Source organism: Phaethon aethereus (genome assembly GCF_964289735.1).
Source record: "Phaethon aethereus genome assembly, chromosome: 1".
NCBI lineage: Eukaryota > Metazoa > Chordata > Aves > Phaethontiformes > Phaethontidae > Phaethon > Phaethon aethereus.
Window position 1 is genome coordinate 148279181 of NC_138575.1, and position 21215 is coordinate 148300395.

Here is a 21215-nt window from a genome sequence, read left to right on the forward strand (position 1 = left end):
AAGTAAATAAGTCAGTCTGGAGCAACCCTAGATCTTCCCACTTAGCCAAGAAAGTATAACAAAGAGCTGGATGAGGAAAAGAAGTTATGAATTATATTAGGATCTTAAGCATTCAAAAATGGAAAATAATTAAGCAGAAAAAAATTGTAGTTCATTTGCACTCAAAAGCTACATTGATTTAGTTTAATCCAGCTGAAGATTTTAAGCAAACAAAGTATTTATATCTTGCTCACCTATTTCATTTTTAGTCCTTACTTAACCTCATTGATCCCAGGAATGTGCAAAAGCAGATCATGCCACATCAGGCCAGCCAGGAGAAAAAAAGAAAAAAAAACCCAAAAAACAACCCCCCACCCAAAAGCAAACAAGAAAGGACTTGAATTCATAATCTAGTTTGTAGATTAGTCTTGATTTGGTATTTAGCCAGAAGTTTACTAATTAGAAAGGAATGCGATCACCTTGAAAAGGGGATGATACAAATACAAAAAGCACCATAATCATTAGTATCAGTGCAGTGACTACATGGATTGATCCCTCTTTTCCTTATATGGTATCAAAAGTAGAAGGAAATGTTATGGTAATTAAAAGTAAATTAAACCATTCCAAATAATACAATGCTTATTTCAACAAATTGAAGAGCTACGCTGTACTCAGACTAAGGAGGAGGAGTCACGGTTCTATCAGAGGAGTGAAGACTCCTGTACTTGCTATACAGTACTGGCCGTAGCTACCAAACCACTGCCTTGCGCAGCTGTGTTTTCCTACTAAGGGCGCCAGAACCAGCTCACTGACCCAATGACATTTGTCTCATATTCTTAGGACCTATGAGGAGCCTTTGGTAACAAAGAATAATCAAGTGCCAAAGGTGGTAAGCTCAGTTACCAAAGTATTAACAAAATTCATCTTGGACATCTCAAAAGCAGAAATTATTTCCTGCAAGTCATGAATTGAGAATTTTTCCCCCTCAACTGGCAATTTTTTTTAATGCATGCTGCCATCAACGTACAAAAAAGTGTGATGCAATAAGCATGCAGCTACCAGATATGAAACTAAGCTGAGACTGAACCTGACAGGGGAGCAGCTGCGTATTGTGGAAGCTCCATTTCACTGATTGTTGAAAGGAAAGCTGGCCTTGCTCCTCCTTGGAGTTACAAGTATTTGGAGACTTTTAGAATGCATTTATGTTTCTTGTAAAAAAATGCACATATATAGAGTAAAAACTATTCTGAAAACTACCAGAAGAAGAAACACTGCACTTGTGAGTTTTTTTGTAGGAAAGATGAAAATATTTACATCTACACCTGCACAATATGCTGGCAAGTCAAGTAGAGATTTTCTGTAGCATTATTTCTATTACTGTTTTAAGAATATATATATATATATATGTTTAAGACTATAGCATCCTGGTGCAAGTAGTTGCTATTAACTGTATAGTTTTGATATGGCTCAATAAAACAAAATAGAAGTATCATCAAAAGATTGTGGTCTTGAATCTTCTTGTAACTTTTTGTGGAACAATATAATTCCATGGAATTCAGCCAATATTTCAACAAGAAATATCAGAGTTCATCCTTTCATTTATTTTTATCTCCCCCCACCCCCATCAGTGTTTGGAACTTGAATATTGTTGAGCCACCTACCCTTCCAGGGACCAATCCAGAGACCAGTCAGGAGATGGATGATGGGAATGTTCAGGTGATGATGTTCTTAATGTAGAGCTTAACTGATATGAGATTGTACGATTCTGGCGTTGAAGCTCCTGTACAGCACATTCCCTAAATAAACATTATTTTAGAGTGAGCCTGAGCACTTTTCAAAAATCATCAAAATGATCTCATAGTCATGATCATCTGCGTTTTTTTCTATTTAAGAGTGTTTTTTTTGTTTTAAAAGGAGATGTGGTGTTCATCATATACTTCCCTGAAAGACAGATTAGTGACTCTCTCTGTATTACTCCCTTACTCAGATTCAGTCCTACATATCCATTGTCTCTATTTTACCTAAAAGAGAGAAGCTAGTCATGGTTGCAGCAGCTTAACCTCTAAAAATTGCAAAAATCTCCAGGGAGCAAGAGCCTAATTTTAACATTATTCACAAGTCTGCAACATAAGGATAATCACTAAAATCAGCAATGACATTAATGTAGGAACAGTGTTGCTTGCAGTATTCTTGCGCTGTTTGAGTTGTCAAGGCCAGTGGACTAGAATCTACCTAAAGTGCCCTGGAGCTGGTGGATATTCAAGAGATGCTGGACTCCCCAGTGGGAAGGTTGTAAAATGGTAGTCTAGTCATTTTGACTGCAAGAGGTGGGGGCTGGATACTGGATCAATCCATAACTCCTCTATCTGGGTGTAGGGGGAGGAAGTATATAGGATTGGATAATACATTGGAGAATTTTGGAGGTATATACTCATCTGGGATCCTGGTTTCAGGATGCCAGTTGTTTACATAAGGAGAATCTAGTCTGGGTTGGATTGGGAAACTACTAGGAAGGATCACACAGAATCACTACGTTGGAAAAGACCTTCAAGATCATCAAGTCCAACCATTAATCCAGCGCCACCATGTTTCCTAAACCATGTCTTGAAGTGCCACATCCACACGTTTTTTGAACACTTCCAGAGATGGCAACTCCACCACCTCCCTGGGCAGCTTGTTCCAATGCCTGACCACCCTCTCAGTGAAGAAATTTTTCCTAATATCCAATCTAAACCTCCCCTGGCGCAACTTGAGGCCATTTCCTCTTGTCCTATCACTAGTTACTTGGGAGAAGAGGCCAACACCCTCATCGCCACAACCCCCTTTCAGTTACTTACAGAGAGCGATGAGGTCTCCCCTCAGCCTCCTCTTCTCCAGACTAAACAACCCCAGTTCCCTCAGCTGCTCCTCATAAAACTTGTGCTCCAGACCCCTCACCAGCTTCGTTGCCCTTCTCTGGACACGCTCCAGCACCTCAGCATCCTTCTTGTAGTGAGGGGCCCAAAACTGAACACAGGATTCAAGGTGCGGCCTCACCAGTGCCGAGTACAGGGGCACGATCACTTCCCTGCTCCTGCTGGCCACACTATTTCTGATACAGGCCAGGACGCTGTTGGCCTTCTTGGCCACCTGAGCACACTGCCGGCTCATGTTCAGCCGGCTGTCAACCAGCACCCCCAGGTCCCTTTCCGCCAGGCAGCTCTCCAGCCACCCCTCCCCAAGCCTGTAGCGTTGCATGGGGTTGTTGTGGCCGAAGTGCAGGACCCGGCACTTGGCCTTATTAAACCTCATACAATTGACCTACAACTGCACCTGAGTTTCAGTGTATAGGACCAGGACAACCTGGACAATGGTCCATTATAAATTAATTGGTGTATTGGGGAGATAGCACTGATCCAGGCTGGAAAAAGGACTCCAAATTGCCCAAACCCTTGCAAATGAAGGTATAACCATATGAAGGGACTGCCCATATGGTACTGAACTGAAGCTGACTCCAGTGTGACTTAGCTATTACCACAGACCTACCTATGGAGTTGACCACTGAAGATCACCAAAACCTGCAGAAAAGGGATCAGATCCGGCACTGGCTCACGAATCTGACCCTACAGGTGAGAAAAGGGCTTGCTCTAGCAGCAGGAGCCCAGTCAGACGGTAACCACCTAGCTACCAACAGCCCACAACCTTGGTGTTGTCATATGTGTGTAAAGACTACAGAACCAGACTGATCTACGTTGACTGCTAGTTTTACTAGCATTACTGCTCTTAACAGCTTTACTATGCACATGCTTTACTGTCTTTAATGGTCAAGATGATGCTGGCAATGGTGGGAAGTTAGAGTGCGGCTGCTTGCAGCTCTCACAGGTAACATTGCCCTGTAAAATACCAAGTTTGGGTATGAGTGTAGAAAAACCATGACCAATGGGGAAAAGTAGTTATGGGTAAGTTTTTTATTTGGGAGGAGACTGGGGCAGAGAAAGGGAGGTACAAGGGCAGCAAGAAGGAGAGTCAAGAAACAGAAAAGGATAAAAAAGACATGCAAGTCATGCAAGTGGGGCTGTCCAGGGGTATCTGACAGTAAGTCCCTGTGCTTGGTCACCACAGCCAGAGCAGGACAATAAATGAAACCTGTTGTTTCCACATGAGTCCAAACTGCTTCTGCAGTCAGGAGGATGGGAGAGATGGAGAGGTGCTTTTCCCGACTGCTAAAGAAAAACCCAGGGAGATGGATTAAGTCTCCTAGTACCACTGTCTTGGTGCTCATTCAGCGTTGGCACTTTCCACCTCCTAATTTCAGGCATTATTTCATTTCACACCAAGGCAGTAAATCAATATGACTAGCTAAGTCAATGTTAGAACAAGGATATCATGTACACACTTCTTTAAACTAACAAAAAACCCCAGTCAGTACTCACGTCTGCTGCTTCCATTATATACTGTCATGATACTGACTTTAATGATAGTATTTTTCCCCTCTGGCTAATTTTCTGGTTTTCACTTGCCAGTACCAGAAAAACAGATTGGCTGTAAAGTAGCCAACCTGGAGCCTTAATCCCTTTCCCTGCAAGCAAGAGAGATAGATACCTGCTTTTGTGTAGCATGACTTTCTGAGGAAAAACAGGAAGTAAATAGAATTTTTGTAACCATTGCAGGACACTGAAAGGACACTGTTTGATTTTATGAAAAAACCAGAAGAGGAGAAAAGCTCTAGCTTTTCAAAGACGGCTAAATCTAATGTCAGTCTCAGATTTTTGTATGAGAACATTTCAGTCTTTGCTATCTAAGATTTCTCCATGCTGTTTTTGCAACTGACTTACAGACTGCATAATGGAACCTAGCTTTGTTCTTTCCAAAACAATTCAGGTAATTATGTTTGTAATTCTCTTGAAGTAGAAAATAAACTCTCTTCAGGAATGAAAACTGGTGATCTTTGCCTCAGCATAGGCTCACTCTAATATTTGTTTTGCTAACCATTTGTAAACTAAGTGTTGATATTATTGCAACTATAAAACCCACGTGAGCAACAAATTTTCCTTAACTAGGAGAAGACATTAAGTATGGAAGCTGCTTCAACCTTCTGCCAATGAACACTTCAAGAAGAAACACTTGCACTCTCTACCAGGGAGCACCCATACACCATGAGATGGATGCACTGCCATAGCGGGAGTAGAGAAACAGCAGTCTGAATAAGATCGAGTTTCTTTTAAAATAATGGTATTCCTGTATTAGCATACAGTCTGGCTCATTCTATGCAGCTGAAGAAGCACAAATGATGCCACCTTTTAAACAGACTAGCACATCTCACCCAAAAGTTTTTCAGTTTTTGCAATGACTTCAGCATACAGGAAAATACAGTCTGAAACGGAAACATACACTGAGACATTTAAGAAATTCAGCTTTAAAAGACCTAACCTCAGGTGTAGAGCTCCCCCCTCCAAAACCTTCACCCTTACTTATAAGAGAACAGAGTATCAAAGTAATTTACTACAACTAAACATGACAGCCAATTCTCAAACCTGTGTTACAATCACATCACTCTGCTTCTTTTAGTCATCTCTTTTACAGACCCCAAATAATGCCTGACACTGTAATATTTTACTCTCAATACATCAATGAAATAGAGAAGTACTGTTGGTTTACAGATAAGAAAACTATTTAAGATACCAGGACTACGTAGATAAACTAACTCATGAGGAAGGCCAGGGACCGTTCTCTGGTACTGGCGCCAAATCATATGAAACAGCTTGTACTGTTAAACTTTCTTCCCACCAAAAAAAAAAAAAAAAAAAAAAAAAAAATTTACTTTGGCCATTCTGCCATTTGGGAATGATCCCTAGCACCTTCTGTGCCCCAAGCAGTACCTGGGAGAACATGGGTTGGTATGGGCTAAAATCATTCCAGAGTGTGTGCTAACAATTAAAAGGTTTGGACAAGTATACAGTTGTGTGGACTGCTCAAGTCCAGGCTCTGATCTGGTTTAGTTCACTAGTACAGGTGGGCCAAAAGGTAGCCATTCATATTGCAGAACTTAGTAGTCTATAAATCATTTTTCTAGCCAACTAGTCACCTAGACTCTCACTATAGATCAAAACAAGCATCACTATAAATGAGTGAAGACACACGAGCATCTTCAGGAAAGTGATCCATCCCATCCTAAAAAAGGGAATTCCAGAGGGCAGTTTATCTCACTGTTCCATTCTGTTGGCTATAAAAACAACTAGTTGAGACAGCATGTACAACAGCTACATAGACTATTCAGTGACATGAGTAGCCTCTGAACACACAGGAGATGTACAGCAGAGCAAAACTAAACTTTGCTGCTTATCCTACTAATTAGTCTAAGTCTTAGTACTATATTGCATTTCACTCCAATTAGATGCAGGAAGTGCCATACAAAACCATATACTTGCCTTTCAAAACGCTCAGTTCCCAGCTGTCTTTTGGTGATATCCAGTTCTGACTTTAGCTGAGCTGCTCTGTTTCTGAGCTGAGTAAAATCTCCACTCTGCACAGCACTGTAAAGTCCATACACTTTAATTAGATAGCAACCATAATCCTCCACATATGTTACCAAATACAATTACGCAAAATTAAAAGGGCAGATATACCATGCAATTGAGATTAAGATCATAAATATAACACTACACAGAAAAGTCTGTTGGGGTATAGCTGAGGAGTCAGAAGCAGGTTTTTGTTATCTTCTGCTGTTAAGGTAACCAAGGTCCATTGGCCATTTGAAAATGCAGCAAGATATAAAACCATCTCTGTGTATATAAAGAACGAAAAAACCTGCAATAGTCTCTTGGTCATTTACTCACAGTTTATTTTCTGCTAAAGAAAGCTGTTCCTTGAGAAACTCAATTTCAGAGTCTTTTTCTTGCTTGGCTATCTGTGACTGAAATTCTTTCTCACGATGGGACACAAGCAAAGATTCCAGGTTTTTCATAGATGCTCTTTCATTTTCCAGTTGTTTTCTCAGCAGCTCTATTTCAGAATGGGATGACTCACACTTGCTCTGCAGCTAAACAAAGATTTTAAAGTTTTAGATATATGTCTGTTAAGCTTACCGGCTATTATGTTGAGAGAGAGAGAGAGAGAGAGAGAGAGAGAGAGAGAGAGAGAGAGACAGAGACAGAGAGAGACAGAGAGAGAGAGAAGGAAGTCCGGGATCAATGACCAAAATTTGCTCTCACTCTGAGATGGACAATTAGTGTTATATTTGCCCTCAGTCAAAATTCTGTGTCAGATTTATAAATTCACCCAATGTATATATCTGAATATAAATGTACTTGATACAAATGACAAAATGCTATGAAATATATGGATCATTGGATACAAAGTGTAGACAGAATCATTGAAGAAGAAGACAGAAGATTTACATTTTTTTGAGGCAAGAAAATACTCATTAACCATTTGCCTGCAGTAAATGACACCTGGTATAACAAACCAATATCTGCATTACTAGTAAAGTGAGATTACACTTATTTTACTTAAAAGAGCATCAAGAATAAATCTAGGGGAGAAGTGAAAATGAATAAAATCCAAAACTGGAGCGGGGGAGAGAAAAAAGCATTTTTCACTTTCCAAAGGAAAACTCAATTATTTCTTCTTACCAAACTCAACTAAAAGGTTTCTTCAGTCTAAAAGATCCAATTTTCTACTGTCAATGAAAAAATCTAGTTCCTATGCTAATAAACAGTTTTGATATTCTGCTTTTGTATTTCAGAACAAAAGAATACTTAAAACTGGAGACAGCATAAGCTATAGGAAAATAAACAGTATTGGAAACACTGAAAAAACAGTATTATTCAGCATCAGGTTTAGTTTCCTTTTCTGAATATACATATGCTACAATCTGGTAATGCAGATTTCTAGAATACTATGTAAGAAGAGAGCTCTATCTAAAGGTTATACAAGGCTGATGAAAGACTGCTGGTTGACAGGTATGAAAAAACTAGTGAAATTTCCCAACTTCAGACTTTTCTTCAACTCTAAAACTGCATTTCTGCATTTTTCTCTCCTGAAACTGTTTCTGTTCTCCACAGTCCCAGCAAGTCCCTTCACTGACAATCTCACAGAAGGATCCAGGAAGGCTTAGCCATATTAGATGTCAAGGAAAGCTTCAGACAGACAAATGTCATATGCTGGAACTTTTCCCTATCGAAAGCATCGTAGAGGATTCCACAAGAACGCAAAAGACATCATACAACTTTGGCTGGAACAAATAACCAACTGTCAAACAGCAGCTTTACCCATGGTGTATGGAAAAGACATAAAGGTTAAAAGAGAATGCTGGAAGCCTGTCAAGAACAAATTATCTCAGCTGGAGCAGAGTATGGACAAGACAGTGATAGAATCATACTGAAAATATCTGAATACGCAGAGTACCTGTGAAAAATTTTTCAGAGTTTATCCAAGCTGAGTTTTTAAAAAATTGCCTATCAAACATTAATTTTGTAGTTTTTCTAAAAATCAAGGTAAACAAAAATTGATTTTCAAGGGAAATTAAGGAAAGACTATTAAAGAGATATTGATACTTCCTAAAAGAGTCAAGCATTTTAAAGTCCATGTCAAGTTTCTTGGCTAATAAACTACTCCAGCTATTCTGCTTACTTAGTGATTAGATGTAAGACCCAAAACATCTTTCAAGAAAACAACCATTAATTTTAAGCCCTGACTTTTGAGTATTCATAGTAAAACCTTGCAAAGCAGTGTGCTTTTCAAATAGCATACAAGCATCCACCCTCTCTGGAGTAAGCCCCTGAGGAATGCCAAATTAAACACTCAAAAAATGGAAACACTAACCATCAATAAGGATTTCTTTGATCATTCTAGATCCCAAAGTAGATTTAGACCCATTAAGTATAACATTAATGTAAACTTATTTTTCCAATATATTTCACATACCCTTTCTACTTTCACTGCTGTGGAAGTTGACTGCTGATTTAATTGTTCTTTGTCAGCATCTAGTTTAATGAAAAGTTCTTGTACAGATGTGAGATTTGCAAGTATAGAGACTCTCTCCCGATGTATGTTTTGAAGCTCTCCTTCCATTTTCACAAGAGACTTGCTTAAGGCAGAAATCTGAGACTTGTATGCTGCTTCGGTTGTTAAATGCTACAGTAAAGCAATACCAGATAATCAAAACTCTACTGCAAAGAAAATTGAAAACTGCTTCCAAAATCCTACAAAAATATCTCTATGTAATTGTGGTGAATTTTAAGAGACAGCAGTCATTTATTCTGGAATAAGCTTAAACGTTATTTCTTTAAATAACTCCCATATATAAAAACTAGAAGAGTTCTTGCTTCTGACAGCAAAATCAGCTCCTGACATTTTAAACTCTATTCCTAGAATTCTACACCTTCTGTGGAGTTAATAAGGTTCAAAATTCTGCCATGGGCCCCATTTCATTTTCAGATTAGACCCTCTTATTTTAGCAATGAAATGTATTCTTGTATGTAGATGATCAGTGAATGCTGAGGTACTGTCAGTCATATTTATACTGCTGTCACCTGTAAACTCAGGCATGACTAAGAGATGACAGAAGTCACACTAGAGAGAAGTCCACAAGACAGCAGCAGTTCTGATTTTAGAATTTTGTATGTTTAAAATTAGTGTAACCTAGGTTTTTCTTTTTTGAAAAACACCTGTACTTTGCCCAGGGACACCTGTATTTCTGGTCACTTTTAGCTACTTAATTTTCAGTGGGCGGCAGAATGAGTCTGGGAGGTTAACAGAGCAAAAGGAGAGATAAAGCACTGTGACTTCCTTGAACGATTTATTAAGAATGAGATCCAAAGAGATGATCATAAGGGGAGCACATCACATTAATCCTAGCTCCGTTTTGCCTAAAAAAAGGCACAAGGAACACAGAGCACTGCTAAGCACATTAAGATTTTTGAATAAAAACTTTGTGTTTTAGATATGTGCCTTACAAGTAACTGCTATGAACCTGAATATGACATCTGGCATTCTGACTCAATTTGTTGACACAGTTTTCATGAAAAGGCCTGTTTATTTCTATACTTAATAGCAGGCATGTGGGAAGGAATTAGAAGGATGAAAACTCTACCCATTTGAGGCTCGCTGGACAAACCAGGAGTATGTACCAGTTTTATTATATTTGAAAAAAACAACAAAATCAGCCACACAATCTTCCTGTGCTGTTTTGCTACTGTTACGTTCTCATCCACTTTCTGAACAGCAGCAGTTCAGTTCCTCTTGGGTATTTAATGTGCATGGGTAGCCCTCACTAGCCCATGTGATATACAGGAAGTAGAGATGATCTGCAACAAAAACTCTAACAACCCAAAACCAGAAGATAGTTTATATGTTCATATTTCTGAAGCCATGCTGTGCATTTCCCTTTAAGGTCTTCAAATTTTCAAGTGGTAAATGGCTCTTTGGGACATCTAAAGCAGTGGAAAGAAGGTTGAAAGCAATAAAAGCAAGGACAGGAACGTTACAGGTGACAAAGCACTAGGTATGTTTCAGGTATGCTGTGGAGCTGTGTGTGACATTATGCCTTCAGTCATTCCAAACATGACAGCATTTTATAATTTACAGTATACATTTTTTCCTTGAAATATACTATTATTTTTTAAGATTTTTTTCAAAGTGTGACTGGTAGAATTCTAGTCATGTTATTCAATAAACTCAAATTCCACACAGTTCATTGTAGGAAATATCTCTAAAATATGAGAAGTGGCCTTAAGCATAATTTTAAACAGTTGTAGGCTTAAAATGCTACCAGACCATTTCAGTGGTGAAGTATGGAAAGAACGATTGCAACTTACTTGCTCCACCTCTGTTTCAAGGGTCTCCATTTTCTCTTTCAGCCTGCGGTTCTCAGACTCTGCACTGATCAGTGCCAGTCTAACAGAGCTACCATCTGCTTCTGCTTGATGGCATTTTGCTTCCCAACTTTCTCCTTGTTCACGGGCTTTGTGGTAATTCTCCAAAAGCTCACAGTTCTCTCTCTCCTAACACATAAATCTTGTTTGTTTAATAATTTACAATAAGCATCACAAAATAGGGATATCTATAGATCTACGGGTATGGCATGGTATTGGATGTTCTATTTCCAGTGAAAACTTTGCCATTTAGCCAAAACATTGACAGACTTCTCAAGGACCAGTGTTTTGTTCAAGATGGTCACAGTTTAATGCTCAAAAGATATCTATTAAAAGCGGCTAGATTAACATTACAAATACATATGTTGCAGAAATATTTATTTTACTATTAATCCCATACGGTAATAAAGACAAAAGAGTTCCAAGTCTGTCATTATTCACTGTCTGAATTTTTAAATTTAATAAACACACGTGTGTGTATATATATGTGTGTGTACAAATATATATAAAACCACAATGAAATATACTTTATTACTCTGTACTGCAAGAACAGCTAAGAAAATGTGTTCAAACTAATAAAAACATGTTAGTAGAATGCTAATAAGTTTTGGCTAGGAAGCAAATTCTTCCATGGAAATATGGTTAAAATTTCATTTTTAGTTAAAAAAACAGCTTTTATTAACACGTTTAATCCATATACTCACTTTAGACTTCAGTACATCCTGCAGCCTGACAATATCTGTGTTTGAATGCTGGGCTTTCAACTTCATATCATCAAACTCATTTTGGTACTTTGCTAGTTTTTTATGTAGTACCTATGAAGAAAGATTTGTTTCACAAGGTTAAAGTATACTGTTTGTACCTTTAAAAAAAAAAATAGAATTAGTGTATATCTAACGCCTACGGCTTTATTAACTTGTTATTTAAAGGTTATGTAAAACCTAAATCATGTATATATCTGTAAACAAAATTTTGTATTTGTAAAAAAAAATTTGTTTCTTTGATTTGCAAATAGCACTAAATCTCCTTAAAAACAAGAAAAATGTAAATAAAAGAATGTAGCAGTTGCAAAGAAAAATACAGATTTAGCAGCTAGATGGTCATAACGAAATAGCCTGCCCCATTTAAGAAGCAGGGCTCAGAGCCAGCTCCCTCTTTTTTAAGTGTTACAGTCTCTTAAAAGCCCACATTTGAAAAAGCAGACGACAGCTCAAAAATTGAATTAACTAATTACGTGGTTATCTCCTACTCAGGAGAAATAAAGCCACAAGTATTAGGAGAACGCACACAGAGTTTCTGGCAACTATTGCTTGACAAAGAAAACAGAATGAGGAAAAAAAACTGCAGAAAAACTGTCTTGAACTGCTCTGTTCAGAAACTCTTCCTTCCTTAGAAAATTACTAGGAGATCATTCAGCTGCAAGAACCAGAGGAAGGTAGAGGGTGGGGTGTGTGGAGAAGACTATGGAGAAACCCCTACTCCTGTTGTGAAAAGTCTGTGAGTTGCTGAGAAAGGAGCTCTGGAAATCTGTGAACTTTTCCAGTAAGCACAAGTGAAGAAATGAGAATGCTACTTTAAATACTTTGAGTATCACCTACATTAATGGAAGAAGCTAGAGGAACCAATACATATTATAGAGGCAAGAATATTAAAAAGTAGTTGATCCTGTGAGGCTAAGACTTTTTGTTCCTACCTGCTTCTACAAGCATCCAGGCATTGCAAAGAAAACCCTGAAGCTTTCAAAAGTAGCTAGGGAGTCTGTGTTTTGTACCAGCTGACCTCATCAGTATCAACTGTGATTCTGAGAAAAGGTAAAGAATATTGATTACTTGGATCATCTTTGGTGGTTAAAGCTACCACGAACCTCAACTTTTCTAGGATACTCAGAGGGTGCTAAAGAGAAATGATTAGTATGTTTGAGAGAAGAGCTATTTAGAATGAGAGTTGTCTCACCTAATTTTTGCAGCGCAGAATTAGGCACCTGATCTAAACTAGTTAGCAACACTTCCTCTATAATGAAGGGAAAGAAATAGGTAAAATGAATCACTTTAAAAACTGGGATGGGATGAATCTCCTTTGAGAGGACTTTTCTTCACTTAAAAGCAAGCCTTATTGATGTAAAGCTTTTATCTACCTAACATCAGGTGAGGTTAATTTACTCCTTCAAAACTGGGTAGCACTTCTAGAGGAAGAGAAAGCCAGGTGAGCAGAAAGTATTTTCAAAGACATCGATATCCTAAGCAGTAGAATAAGAGCAGAGAAGAAAGGTCAAGTATCAGAAAACCTAAATGAAGGCAAGAAGTTGAAGAAAAAGAAGAAAAACCAGAACATTACACAGTGATGAACTACTACATGTATTAAGCTTAATTTCTAGCTGCTTGGAAAACACACTGATGCATGAACATTGAGTGTGCATGAAATGACACTTTAGTTTTAAGTATTTTAACTACTTTCATTAGTAACTGCACACAGATTAATAACACAGTAGATAATGTAATGTCATATTACAACCAAATACTTCCAGCATCTTTTATCCAAAAGCCACTTTAAAGGAATGTAAATAAATACAATACTATTAACAAAGTTTTGAACCTTATTAAAATGTGTACTGTGTTAAATTACTAGCACGTCAAATGCATAAGCTTGTACTCTGGGCCTGTCACAGCTCAGTATAAGAAATACTTGCTGCCTCCTTTACAGTATTTTCCATATAAGCCATAGTTATAACTGCCACAGTGTTTTTATATGAAGATCAGAAAAAAACATTACTTAGCTGTTCCTTGAGATAAACAGCCAAACCATTACATAAGAATAGCTGGTCATCTTTATACAAGTGAGCTGAGCAATAGGGAAAAATCAGAGTTTGAAAAATGAGCTTAAAAACTAGTTTGCAGATTTACTCCAGTTGAGGGCCCAACAACTCCATGCACTAACTGAAAATTACACAGTTTTCCTTTTTACTCAAGGGCTGTCTGTACAAATATACCTGATTTTCTTGTTTAATATTAGAAAGATGATCTTGTAACCTGTCATTCTCCTGAGCTAATGAGTCTCTGTTCTTGTTAGTCTGTGCAAGTTGTTTGTTGGTTTCTTGAAGCTGTTGATGCAAACTGGTGATATCTTTCTCACAGATACAGAGTGCTTCAGCAGATTTTCTATGCAGCAAACAATAAATAGTTCAGGTATGACAATATTGCCCAACCTAATACAAATTATAACTTTTCCAGTGGTTAAGTTTGCAAGTCATGAAACAAAACTTTAACACTTTAATATTTAATAGAGTAAAAAACCAAAAGTATACATTAGCACATCCTATGACTCAATTTTTGAGTTAATGTTATAATTCAATCAAAATTTAATAATGATCTTGACAGTTTATCCTTACTTTGTGGAATGCTCCAACTCAGAAATCAGAATCTTGAAATCTGAAATTATTTTCTCCTTGAAAAGAAATACAAAAATAAAATAAAACTCTCACCACTCCTCAGTATAAATGGGGAAAAAAATTAAATAAGATTATTTATATTTTCCATGTATTCAGCTAGCTGATGAACTTATTTACTGCAAAATGGATTGTGGTTTTCCAAGTTTCATCATGTACCATTTAAAGCTGAAAATTCTGATAATCTAATTTGCCAAATAAAGGAACAAACATTATTATCTTCTGCAGAATATAACAACTTTAATCAAATTTTTTAATCCTTTGTGGTTCTAAAGGTAGCATTTGGCTTACATTCCCAAAACTTAAATGATGTCTTCCATCTATTAGGTAAGTTATCATAGCTTTCCTACAATGAATAAACTATCTGAGTCTGGTAGTTTGCAATTGATAAAACCAGAATTCCATCACTGTATTTCCATAAAGAAGGTAGCACAAAGTGTATCACTTTACTCCCTTGTCTTTGGATACAGATATTAAAAGAAGCATAGATAGGCTAAGGAAATGTCTTCCACTGGAGACACAAGAGAGATGAGAGACAGCCATCTCTTCTCTAAAACGGACACCATTTTGTAACCTACAGTTTTTAAAATGCAAAGTCAGTGCTTATGGCAAGATGATTATAGGCTGTCCTGCAAGATATTTTCTTTAAGATTTTGTTAAAAATCAGTGCAAATTCTTGAGTTAACAATCAAAACAGTTAAAAAGTACCTTCTTTAGTTTTTTCTAAATCAGTATCCAGATGACTTAAGCTGAAGTGAAAAACAATGTTTCAGAACTAAGAACTAAACAGCTTCATTATATAGTTTGAAATCACACTGTGCAATTAATTGATGAAATTTTCTTAGGTAAACTAGTACCTTAAGTTGAAAAGAATATAATTCAGATGCTTCTTCAATGACAACAAAGACAATATTATTTGGCACCCTGCATCTCTAACATCAGTGGACCCTAAGGAAGAATTGAGACTAAATTTTATGATTAAAAAAATATTTTATTGGCTAATTTACTCTTCTCCACTTCAGGAAAGTACTTAAAGTCTACTCTCTTGGTAAGTATAAACCATACAAAACACCAAACATGAGATGCTCAACACTGCTCAAACCTACTGCTGTTGAAGTCAACATGAGTTTTATTGTTGCCTTGAAACTGGACCAGAACTAGGTCAGCACTGAGCACTTGTTGCATGTACCAATACAAGATAGGTGTGATGACCCAACAGATCCTTTCCCTATTTATCTTTTGTGACTATGTGACTATTTACACGTTAGAACATACTTTAACTGCCAGACTTTCCTCAAAAGTAGCAATCTTCTCTCTTCCTTCTTCCACAGTCTTGCAAAGTTGCTTTCTCTTTATCAAGTTGTGCAATTGTTTCTTTCAAAGCACAGATCTCCTCTTGTTGTACAAGACTTTGTCTTGAAAAGTTATCTGGACACAATCAGAAAGGTCTCATTTTTATTAATTCAACCAATTTGAAATAAAGATTCTTTTGATACACTTCTAAAGCATAAAGAACACGGCCAAAGCTCCCCTTTAAGAAAACACTGAATCAGGTATCCTTTTGAAACTTATACATAACCTGCTAATACTTATAGAACTGCATTCTTCCTTAGATCAAGGCCTTGAATTACTTGGCCTGTAACTAATCTATCTTTAAATAGCAAATGTTTAGATTATTAAAATTAATTTTCTCAGACATTACAACAATAAAGGCTTAAACAGAATTACAATAGACAGAAGCAATATGTAGACTACAGTGTGTAATGACTGATGAAATAAAAGAGATTGATATCCTGATATTAGCCACTTTTTTCTGTAATAATTTTTGTATTTATTTAAAGGAACTTTATGTAAAAGTTTATAAGAATAATGCATTTATAAATTTCAACACCACTTAAAAATTGCAAAGATAATAATAAAAAAAGTAATCTACTCATTACAAAAATCAAATTCTAAAAGTTGTCTCTCCCTACCTTCACTCAGCTAATAAGGTGTTACATACTATGTTACCTTTAAATGGTCAGAGAATCAATCCTTATACATTGCAGGTGCAGAGGTGAACCACAGAACCCTTCTTATGGCGAACCTTACATCTCATAAAACCATGCAGGCTGCAAATTACTCTTTAAATATCAGTGTAATTGGTCTTATTGCATAATACTTATTAACCACTTCCAGGAGATAAAACATCCAAAGGAAAATGATCTGTAGCTCAGTCTTTCAGGGACATCATAACATATACTCACATTCCATTTTTTTCCACAGAATCTCTCTCTATTTCAAAACACAAGATGAAAGGCACTCAAATTTCCACTCCATATTTTTGGATGCTTGGCTCTGGAATCTGCTAAGACAGTGTTCAAACCTGGCTCTAAAGAAAATTTTTAATCCTGGAAACCATTTCCAGGCATATTAAGGACACGAAAATCATCAGTAGTAGTCATTGTGGCTCCAAAGGAAAGTCATGCTTGACCAACTTGACAAACTTCTATGATGGAATGACTGGCCTGGTGGATGAGGGAAGAGCAGTGGATATTGTCTACCTTGAGTTCAGTAAGGCCTTTGACACTGTCTCATAGATACTCATAGACAAGCTGTTGACATATGGACTGGGTAAGCAGTGAGGCAAATTGAAAATTGGCTTAACAGCCAAGCCCAGAGGGTGGTGATCAGTGGCACAAAGTCTAGTTGGAGGCTGGTAACTAGTGATGTGCCCCAGAGGTTAATACCTCATCCAGTCCTGTGTTACATCTTCATTGATGATCTGGAGTGTACTGTCAGGATTTTTCCTGATGATGCAAAACTGGGAAGAGTGGCTGATATACCAGAGGGTTGTGCTGCCATCCAGAGGGACCTTGACAGGCTGGAGAAAGGGGCTGACAGGAATGTAACGAAGTTCAAAGGGAGGTGCAAGGTCCTGCAACATGGGGACAAGCATCCTCGGGCACCAGTACACAAGCTGGAAAGCAGCTCGAGAGGAAAGCTGGGGGTCCTGCTGGACACCACGTTGATCATGAGTCATCTATCTGCCCTTGCTGCAAAGAAGGCTAATAGTGTCCTGGGCTGCATTAAGGAAAATATTGCCAGCTTGTTGAGAGAGGTGATCCTTCCCCTGTACTCAGAACTGGTTAGACACACCTGGAGGGCTGGGTCCAGTTCTGGGCTCCCCAGTACAAGAGAGATGTAGGCATAGTGGAGAGAGTCCAATGAGGGCCATGAAGATGACTGAGGGACTGGAGCATCTCTGCTATGAGGAAAAGCTGAGAGAGATGGGACTGTTTAACCTGGAGAAGGCTCAGGGGGAGATCTCCTAAATGTCTATAAATACCTGAATGGAGGGTGCAAAGAGGTCAGAGCCAGGCCCTTTTCAGTGGTGCCCAGTGACAGGACAAGAGGCAATGGGCACTAATGAAACACAGGAGGCTCCCTCTGAACATCAGGAAACACTTTTTTTCCACTGTGAGGGTGACAGAGCACTGGAACAGGTTGCCTCAGAGATATTAGAGAATCTCCTTTCTTGGAGATATTCGCAAACCATCTAGACATGATCCTGGATGATTGGCTTTAGGTGGCCCTGCATGAGAAGGGATGTTGGACAAGATGACCTTCAGAGGTGCCTTCTGACCTCAACCATCCTGTGATTCTAAGCATTCTCACTATTTTACAGAGAAGGAATGGAGGCACAAAGGTCAACTAAAAACGATATCTGATTATTTTGGATGCCCAAGCTGTGACATAAATTTTTAGGATAGAAAGTATTACATGTTCAAAAAAACCACCACGGATTGCTGCCACTGCTATGAATGCTCAACATTTCTGAAAATTAATAACCAAAGTCTCAAATCAGGCACTCTGAAAATAGGTCGTATGTACAGTTATTGAGGAATTCTGAAAAGTTTGGTTGTTAATCAACCCAAAATTCTAATGTACAGACAGCAATAGTATAAAATACTGCATAAGAATATTTAACAGTTTTAATAGTGTGCTTTCTCTTTCTGCAATTACTTGCTTTTTTCACTGTATTTTCAGCTAAGGAGAAGATTTGACAGACAAGCCTGCTTAACTAGACAACACTGATTTACTCCCTACAAAATCCTGCAAAAGTTGCAGCAAGGTTCCTATAGAAAAACACCACGATAGTGTAATTAAAAACAGTATCATAAGGTAAAAAACAAAATACTGGGATTTATTTATTAAGTAGTACAGACAACCTTAAGACTGGCATTCCCAACCTCTTCACATTTGTCTCTGAAATAAGTTACTTAACTTGTGTGAAAAACAAAAAGCACAATTTGGATTCCCATCACGTGTCGCATGACATACAAGATGAACCATTGGGGGACTCTACTGCTGTCCTCTCTGTGTACAAGCACTGGAAAGACACAATTTGCCAAGTGTACGTTATTTTGCTGACAAGGCAATGTAACACAAGATTTGGAAATCCCTAGCTGGATTCCAGACTCCAAAAAGGGAAAAAGTTCCCTAGTGGGCACAAGCACTTTCTTTCCATCTTCTCCAATTCTACCTCTCCAAGAAGATATCATTAGCTGCTCATCCTTTCTCTTCACTTTGGTCAGCCCAAAGTCTTAAGGTTTCTCATCCTAGACTCCTTCCCTACTAAACCGCTAAATACACATTTTCCATTTCAATCTCCTTTTACTTTCAATCTTTCTCCTGCTTTCAGCATTATTGTCCAAGTCCTTAATACTCTGTGTGTATAGCTGCTCACAGTTTCTAGTCACTATGCGTGTCCAATAGCTCCAAGTCCTACCCACAATCTCTGAACTAGTCATGCAGTTTTAAGGATCTTTCCAGTCTCTAAGCACTTCATATTAGCTCTCCTCACTGGATGTCTCTGATCCTTTTTCACCCCCTCCCCTCACTTTACTGATTTTCAGTCTCTGATTTCTTGCATTGCCCCAGCTTTCCCTGGTGCCACATCCACACTCTGTTTCTCCATTCACTGACTCCCAATCTCACTGTTTCATACTTACAGTCTCTTCTGACAATCAATCCTCCTTATCGCAAATTCTTGTCCAGCCAATGTTCTTATTCTTCACTTGTCTCCTGGGTCTTTATTAACTTTAATTCTCCTACCTATTTCACTAGGATTATGCTGCCTCATCCAAATTGTAATCTCAGTATCCTCTCCTTATTGATCCTGCAGTTAAAACCTCTCAACTTTCTTCTCTCATTACATTCTCTCCCCACATCTACACTGTAGTTCCTCGCCTTCAGCGTCTTCCGCTGTTACCCCTGTAGTCACAGGATAATAGCACAATACAGACTCCATTAATTTAAAGATTCTTTGCCTGGACTTGCCTCACAGTAATGAAAAATGCTAATGAATCTAGATTGGAACACACTTCATTCAGATTATATGAGACCTCAGATGTCAAATTCTGAAAAGTCTCTATTCAACTTTAATGAATTGATTTTTCAATTTTTTTTTTTTTGAGGCTTAAAATACACTTAATTCAGACACATTTCCTGGGAACGATCAAAAGCACGCAACAACACACAGACTGAAATGCCTATCAAACATTAAGTCCCTACTTTACCATACCAGGAGTTTAGGACTTTTAAAACAAAATATGTGGATTTTAATGTGGACAAAACATCTTTTTCTTTAGCCTTCTCAGGAATGGCTTAAACACCTTAGCCAAAGTATTTAAAAAAAAAAAAAATCAAGTTCACTTTGAACAAAATACTTATTCATTTGAATGACATGTTCATCTCAAATGAAATATTTAAATCTGAATAACCGGAGTTTGAAATTTGTAATTAACAGAAAAAAAGATATTTTAATAGCATTAGTCAGCTCTAACATTAGATGTAATTAACTATAGGTTAGTTTTATTTTCCCTTCACAAATTCAGCACTGCATTTGAAAATAGATTATGTCAACTGCATCTACAGAATGTAATAAAGCACTTCTAACACAATACAGTTGTAATTTTGGAGGTGAAAACATATTCCTTGGCACTACAGGAATAATAATTTCTGTATCCACCTCCTTTACTCCCATAATATAAAAAAGGTGCAACATACAATATAGGATATATACTATAAAGGATGTTTTCCCAATTCCATCATCATCATCTTATGGTGCTGAGAAGTGCTATCACCACCTTAATGGATCATAAATACAACTGATATGCTCAGACACTGCACATTTGTACCAACACACATTGTTCAGATAACAGCATGTACTATCACTGGAACTTACTTGCAAAAGCTTTATTCCAGAATTTTAAAATGCAAAAACCTTCCAATAATGAAAGAAAACAAATGGTTTGCACGTGAAATGTTAAAATTATCAAAAGTATATTCATTTGCATTCAACACTTTTTCTTTCAACCCATAAGAAAAAAAAAGAAAAAAGCAGCAATATAACAACTAGCCTATTGCATTACAAAAGTTGTATCTGTCACTCACCAATTTTTTCATTCAACAGCATAATTTTCTCTTGGGTAAGTTGCATTTCGTATTTTTTCTTAACAAGGCTTTGCTGAGTCTCTGAAAGTCTCTCTTCTGTCTTTTCATTCAATAAACTGGAAAAGCAGAAACATTAAACAGGAGAATTCAGATGTTTTTATATTTTTTTTTCCTTTTTGAAACGTCACTAAAATTGTAAAAGTTAGGAACAAGCTTCTGTATATTTTAGACTATTTGTGATATTTTATTAATATTAACCTTAATCTCTGAATAATCCTCCAAAGAATCACCAAAAAGTAAGAAGAATTCTTTACAATAGGTGGGCGTAAAAACTTCTCAAAAATTATTAAAATAAAAATCATCAATTGGGACATACATTGGAATGCCTGACCTATTTCAAATTATACCCAAGTCATACATTCAAATCATGTAGTAATATTAATGATTCTCAAACTGTTGAAGAGAACCATCAGCCTGGTTTGCAGGGGGAAAGAAAAAGATAT

At 37.4% G+C, this 21215-nt stretch overlaps 1 protein-coding gene across 1 annotated transcript in view; it reads right to left on the reverse strand.

The window, feature by feature from the left end:
- Positions 1–1636: 1636 nt before the first annotated feature.
- Positions 1637–21215, reverse strand: part of TSGA10 (testis specific 10) — a gene marked incomplete at both ends in the record, with an annotated part of 39448 nt that continues 19869 nt past the window's right edge. The window contains 11 exon segments of the mRNA XM_082014317.1: positions 1637–1775; positions 6387–6491; positions 6795–6997; positions 8884–9093; positions 10776–10961; positions 11537–11647; positions 13819–13987; positions 14218–14273; positions 15550–15601; positions 15603–15702; positions 20713–20828. Coding sequence (XP_081870443.1) covers positions 1637–1775; positions 6387–6491; positions 6795–6997; positions 8884–9093; positions 10776–10961; positions 11537–11647; positions 13819–13987; positions 14218–14273; positions 15550–15601; positions 15603–15702; positions 20713–20828 — 1447 coding nt within the window.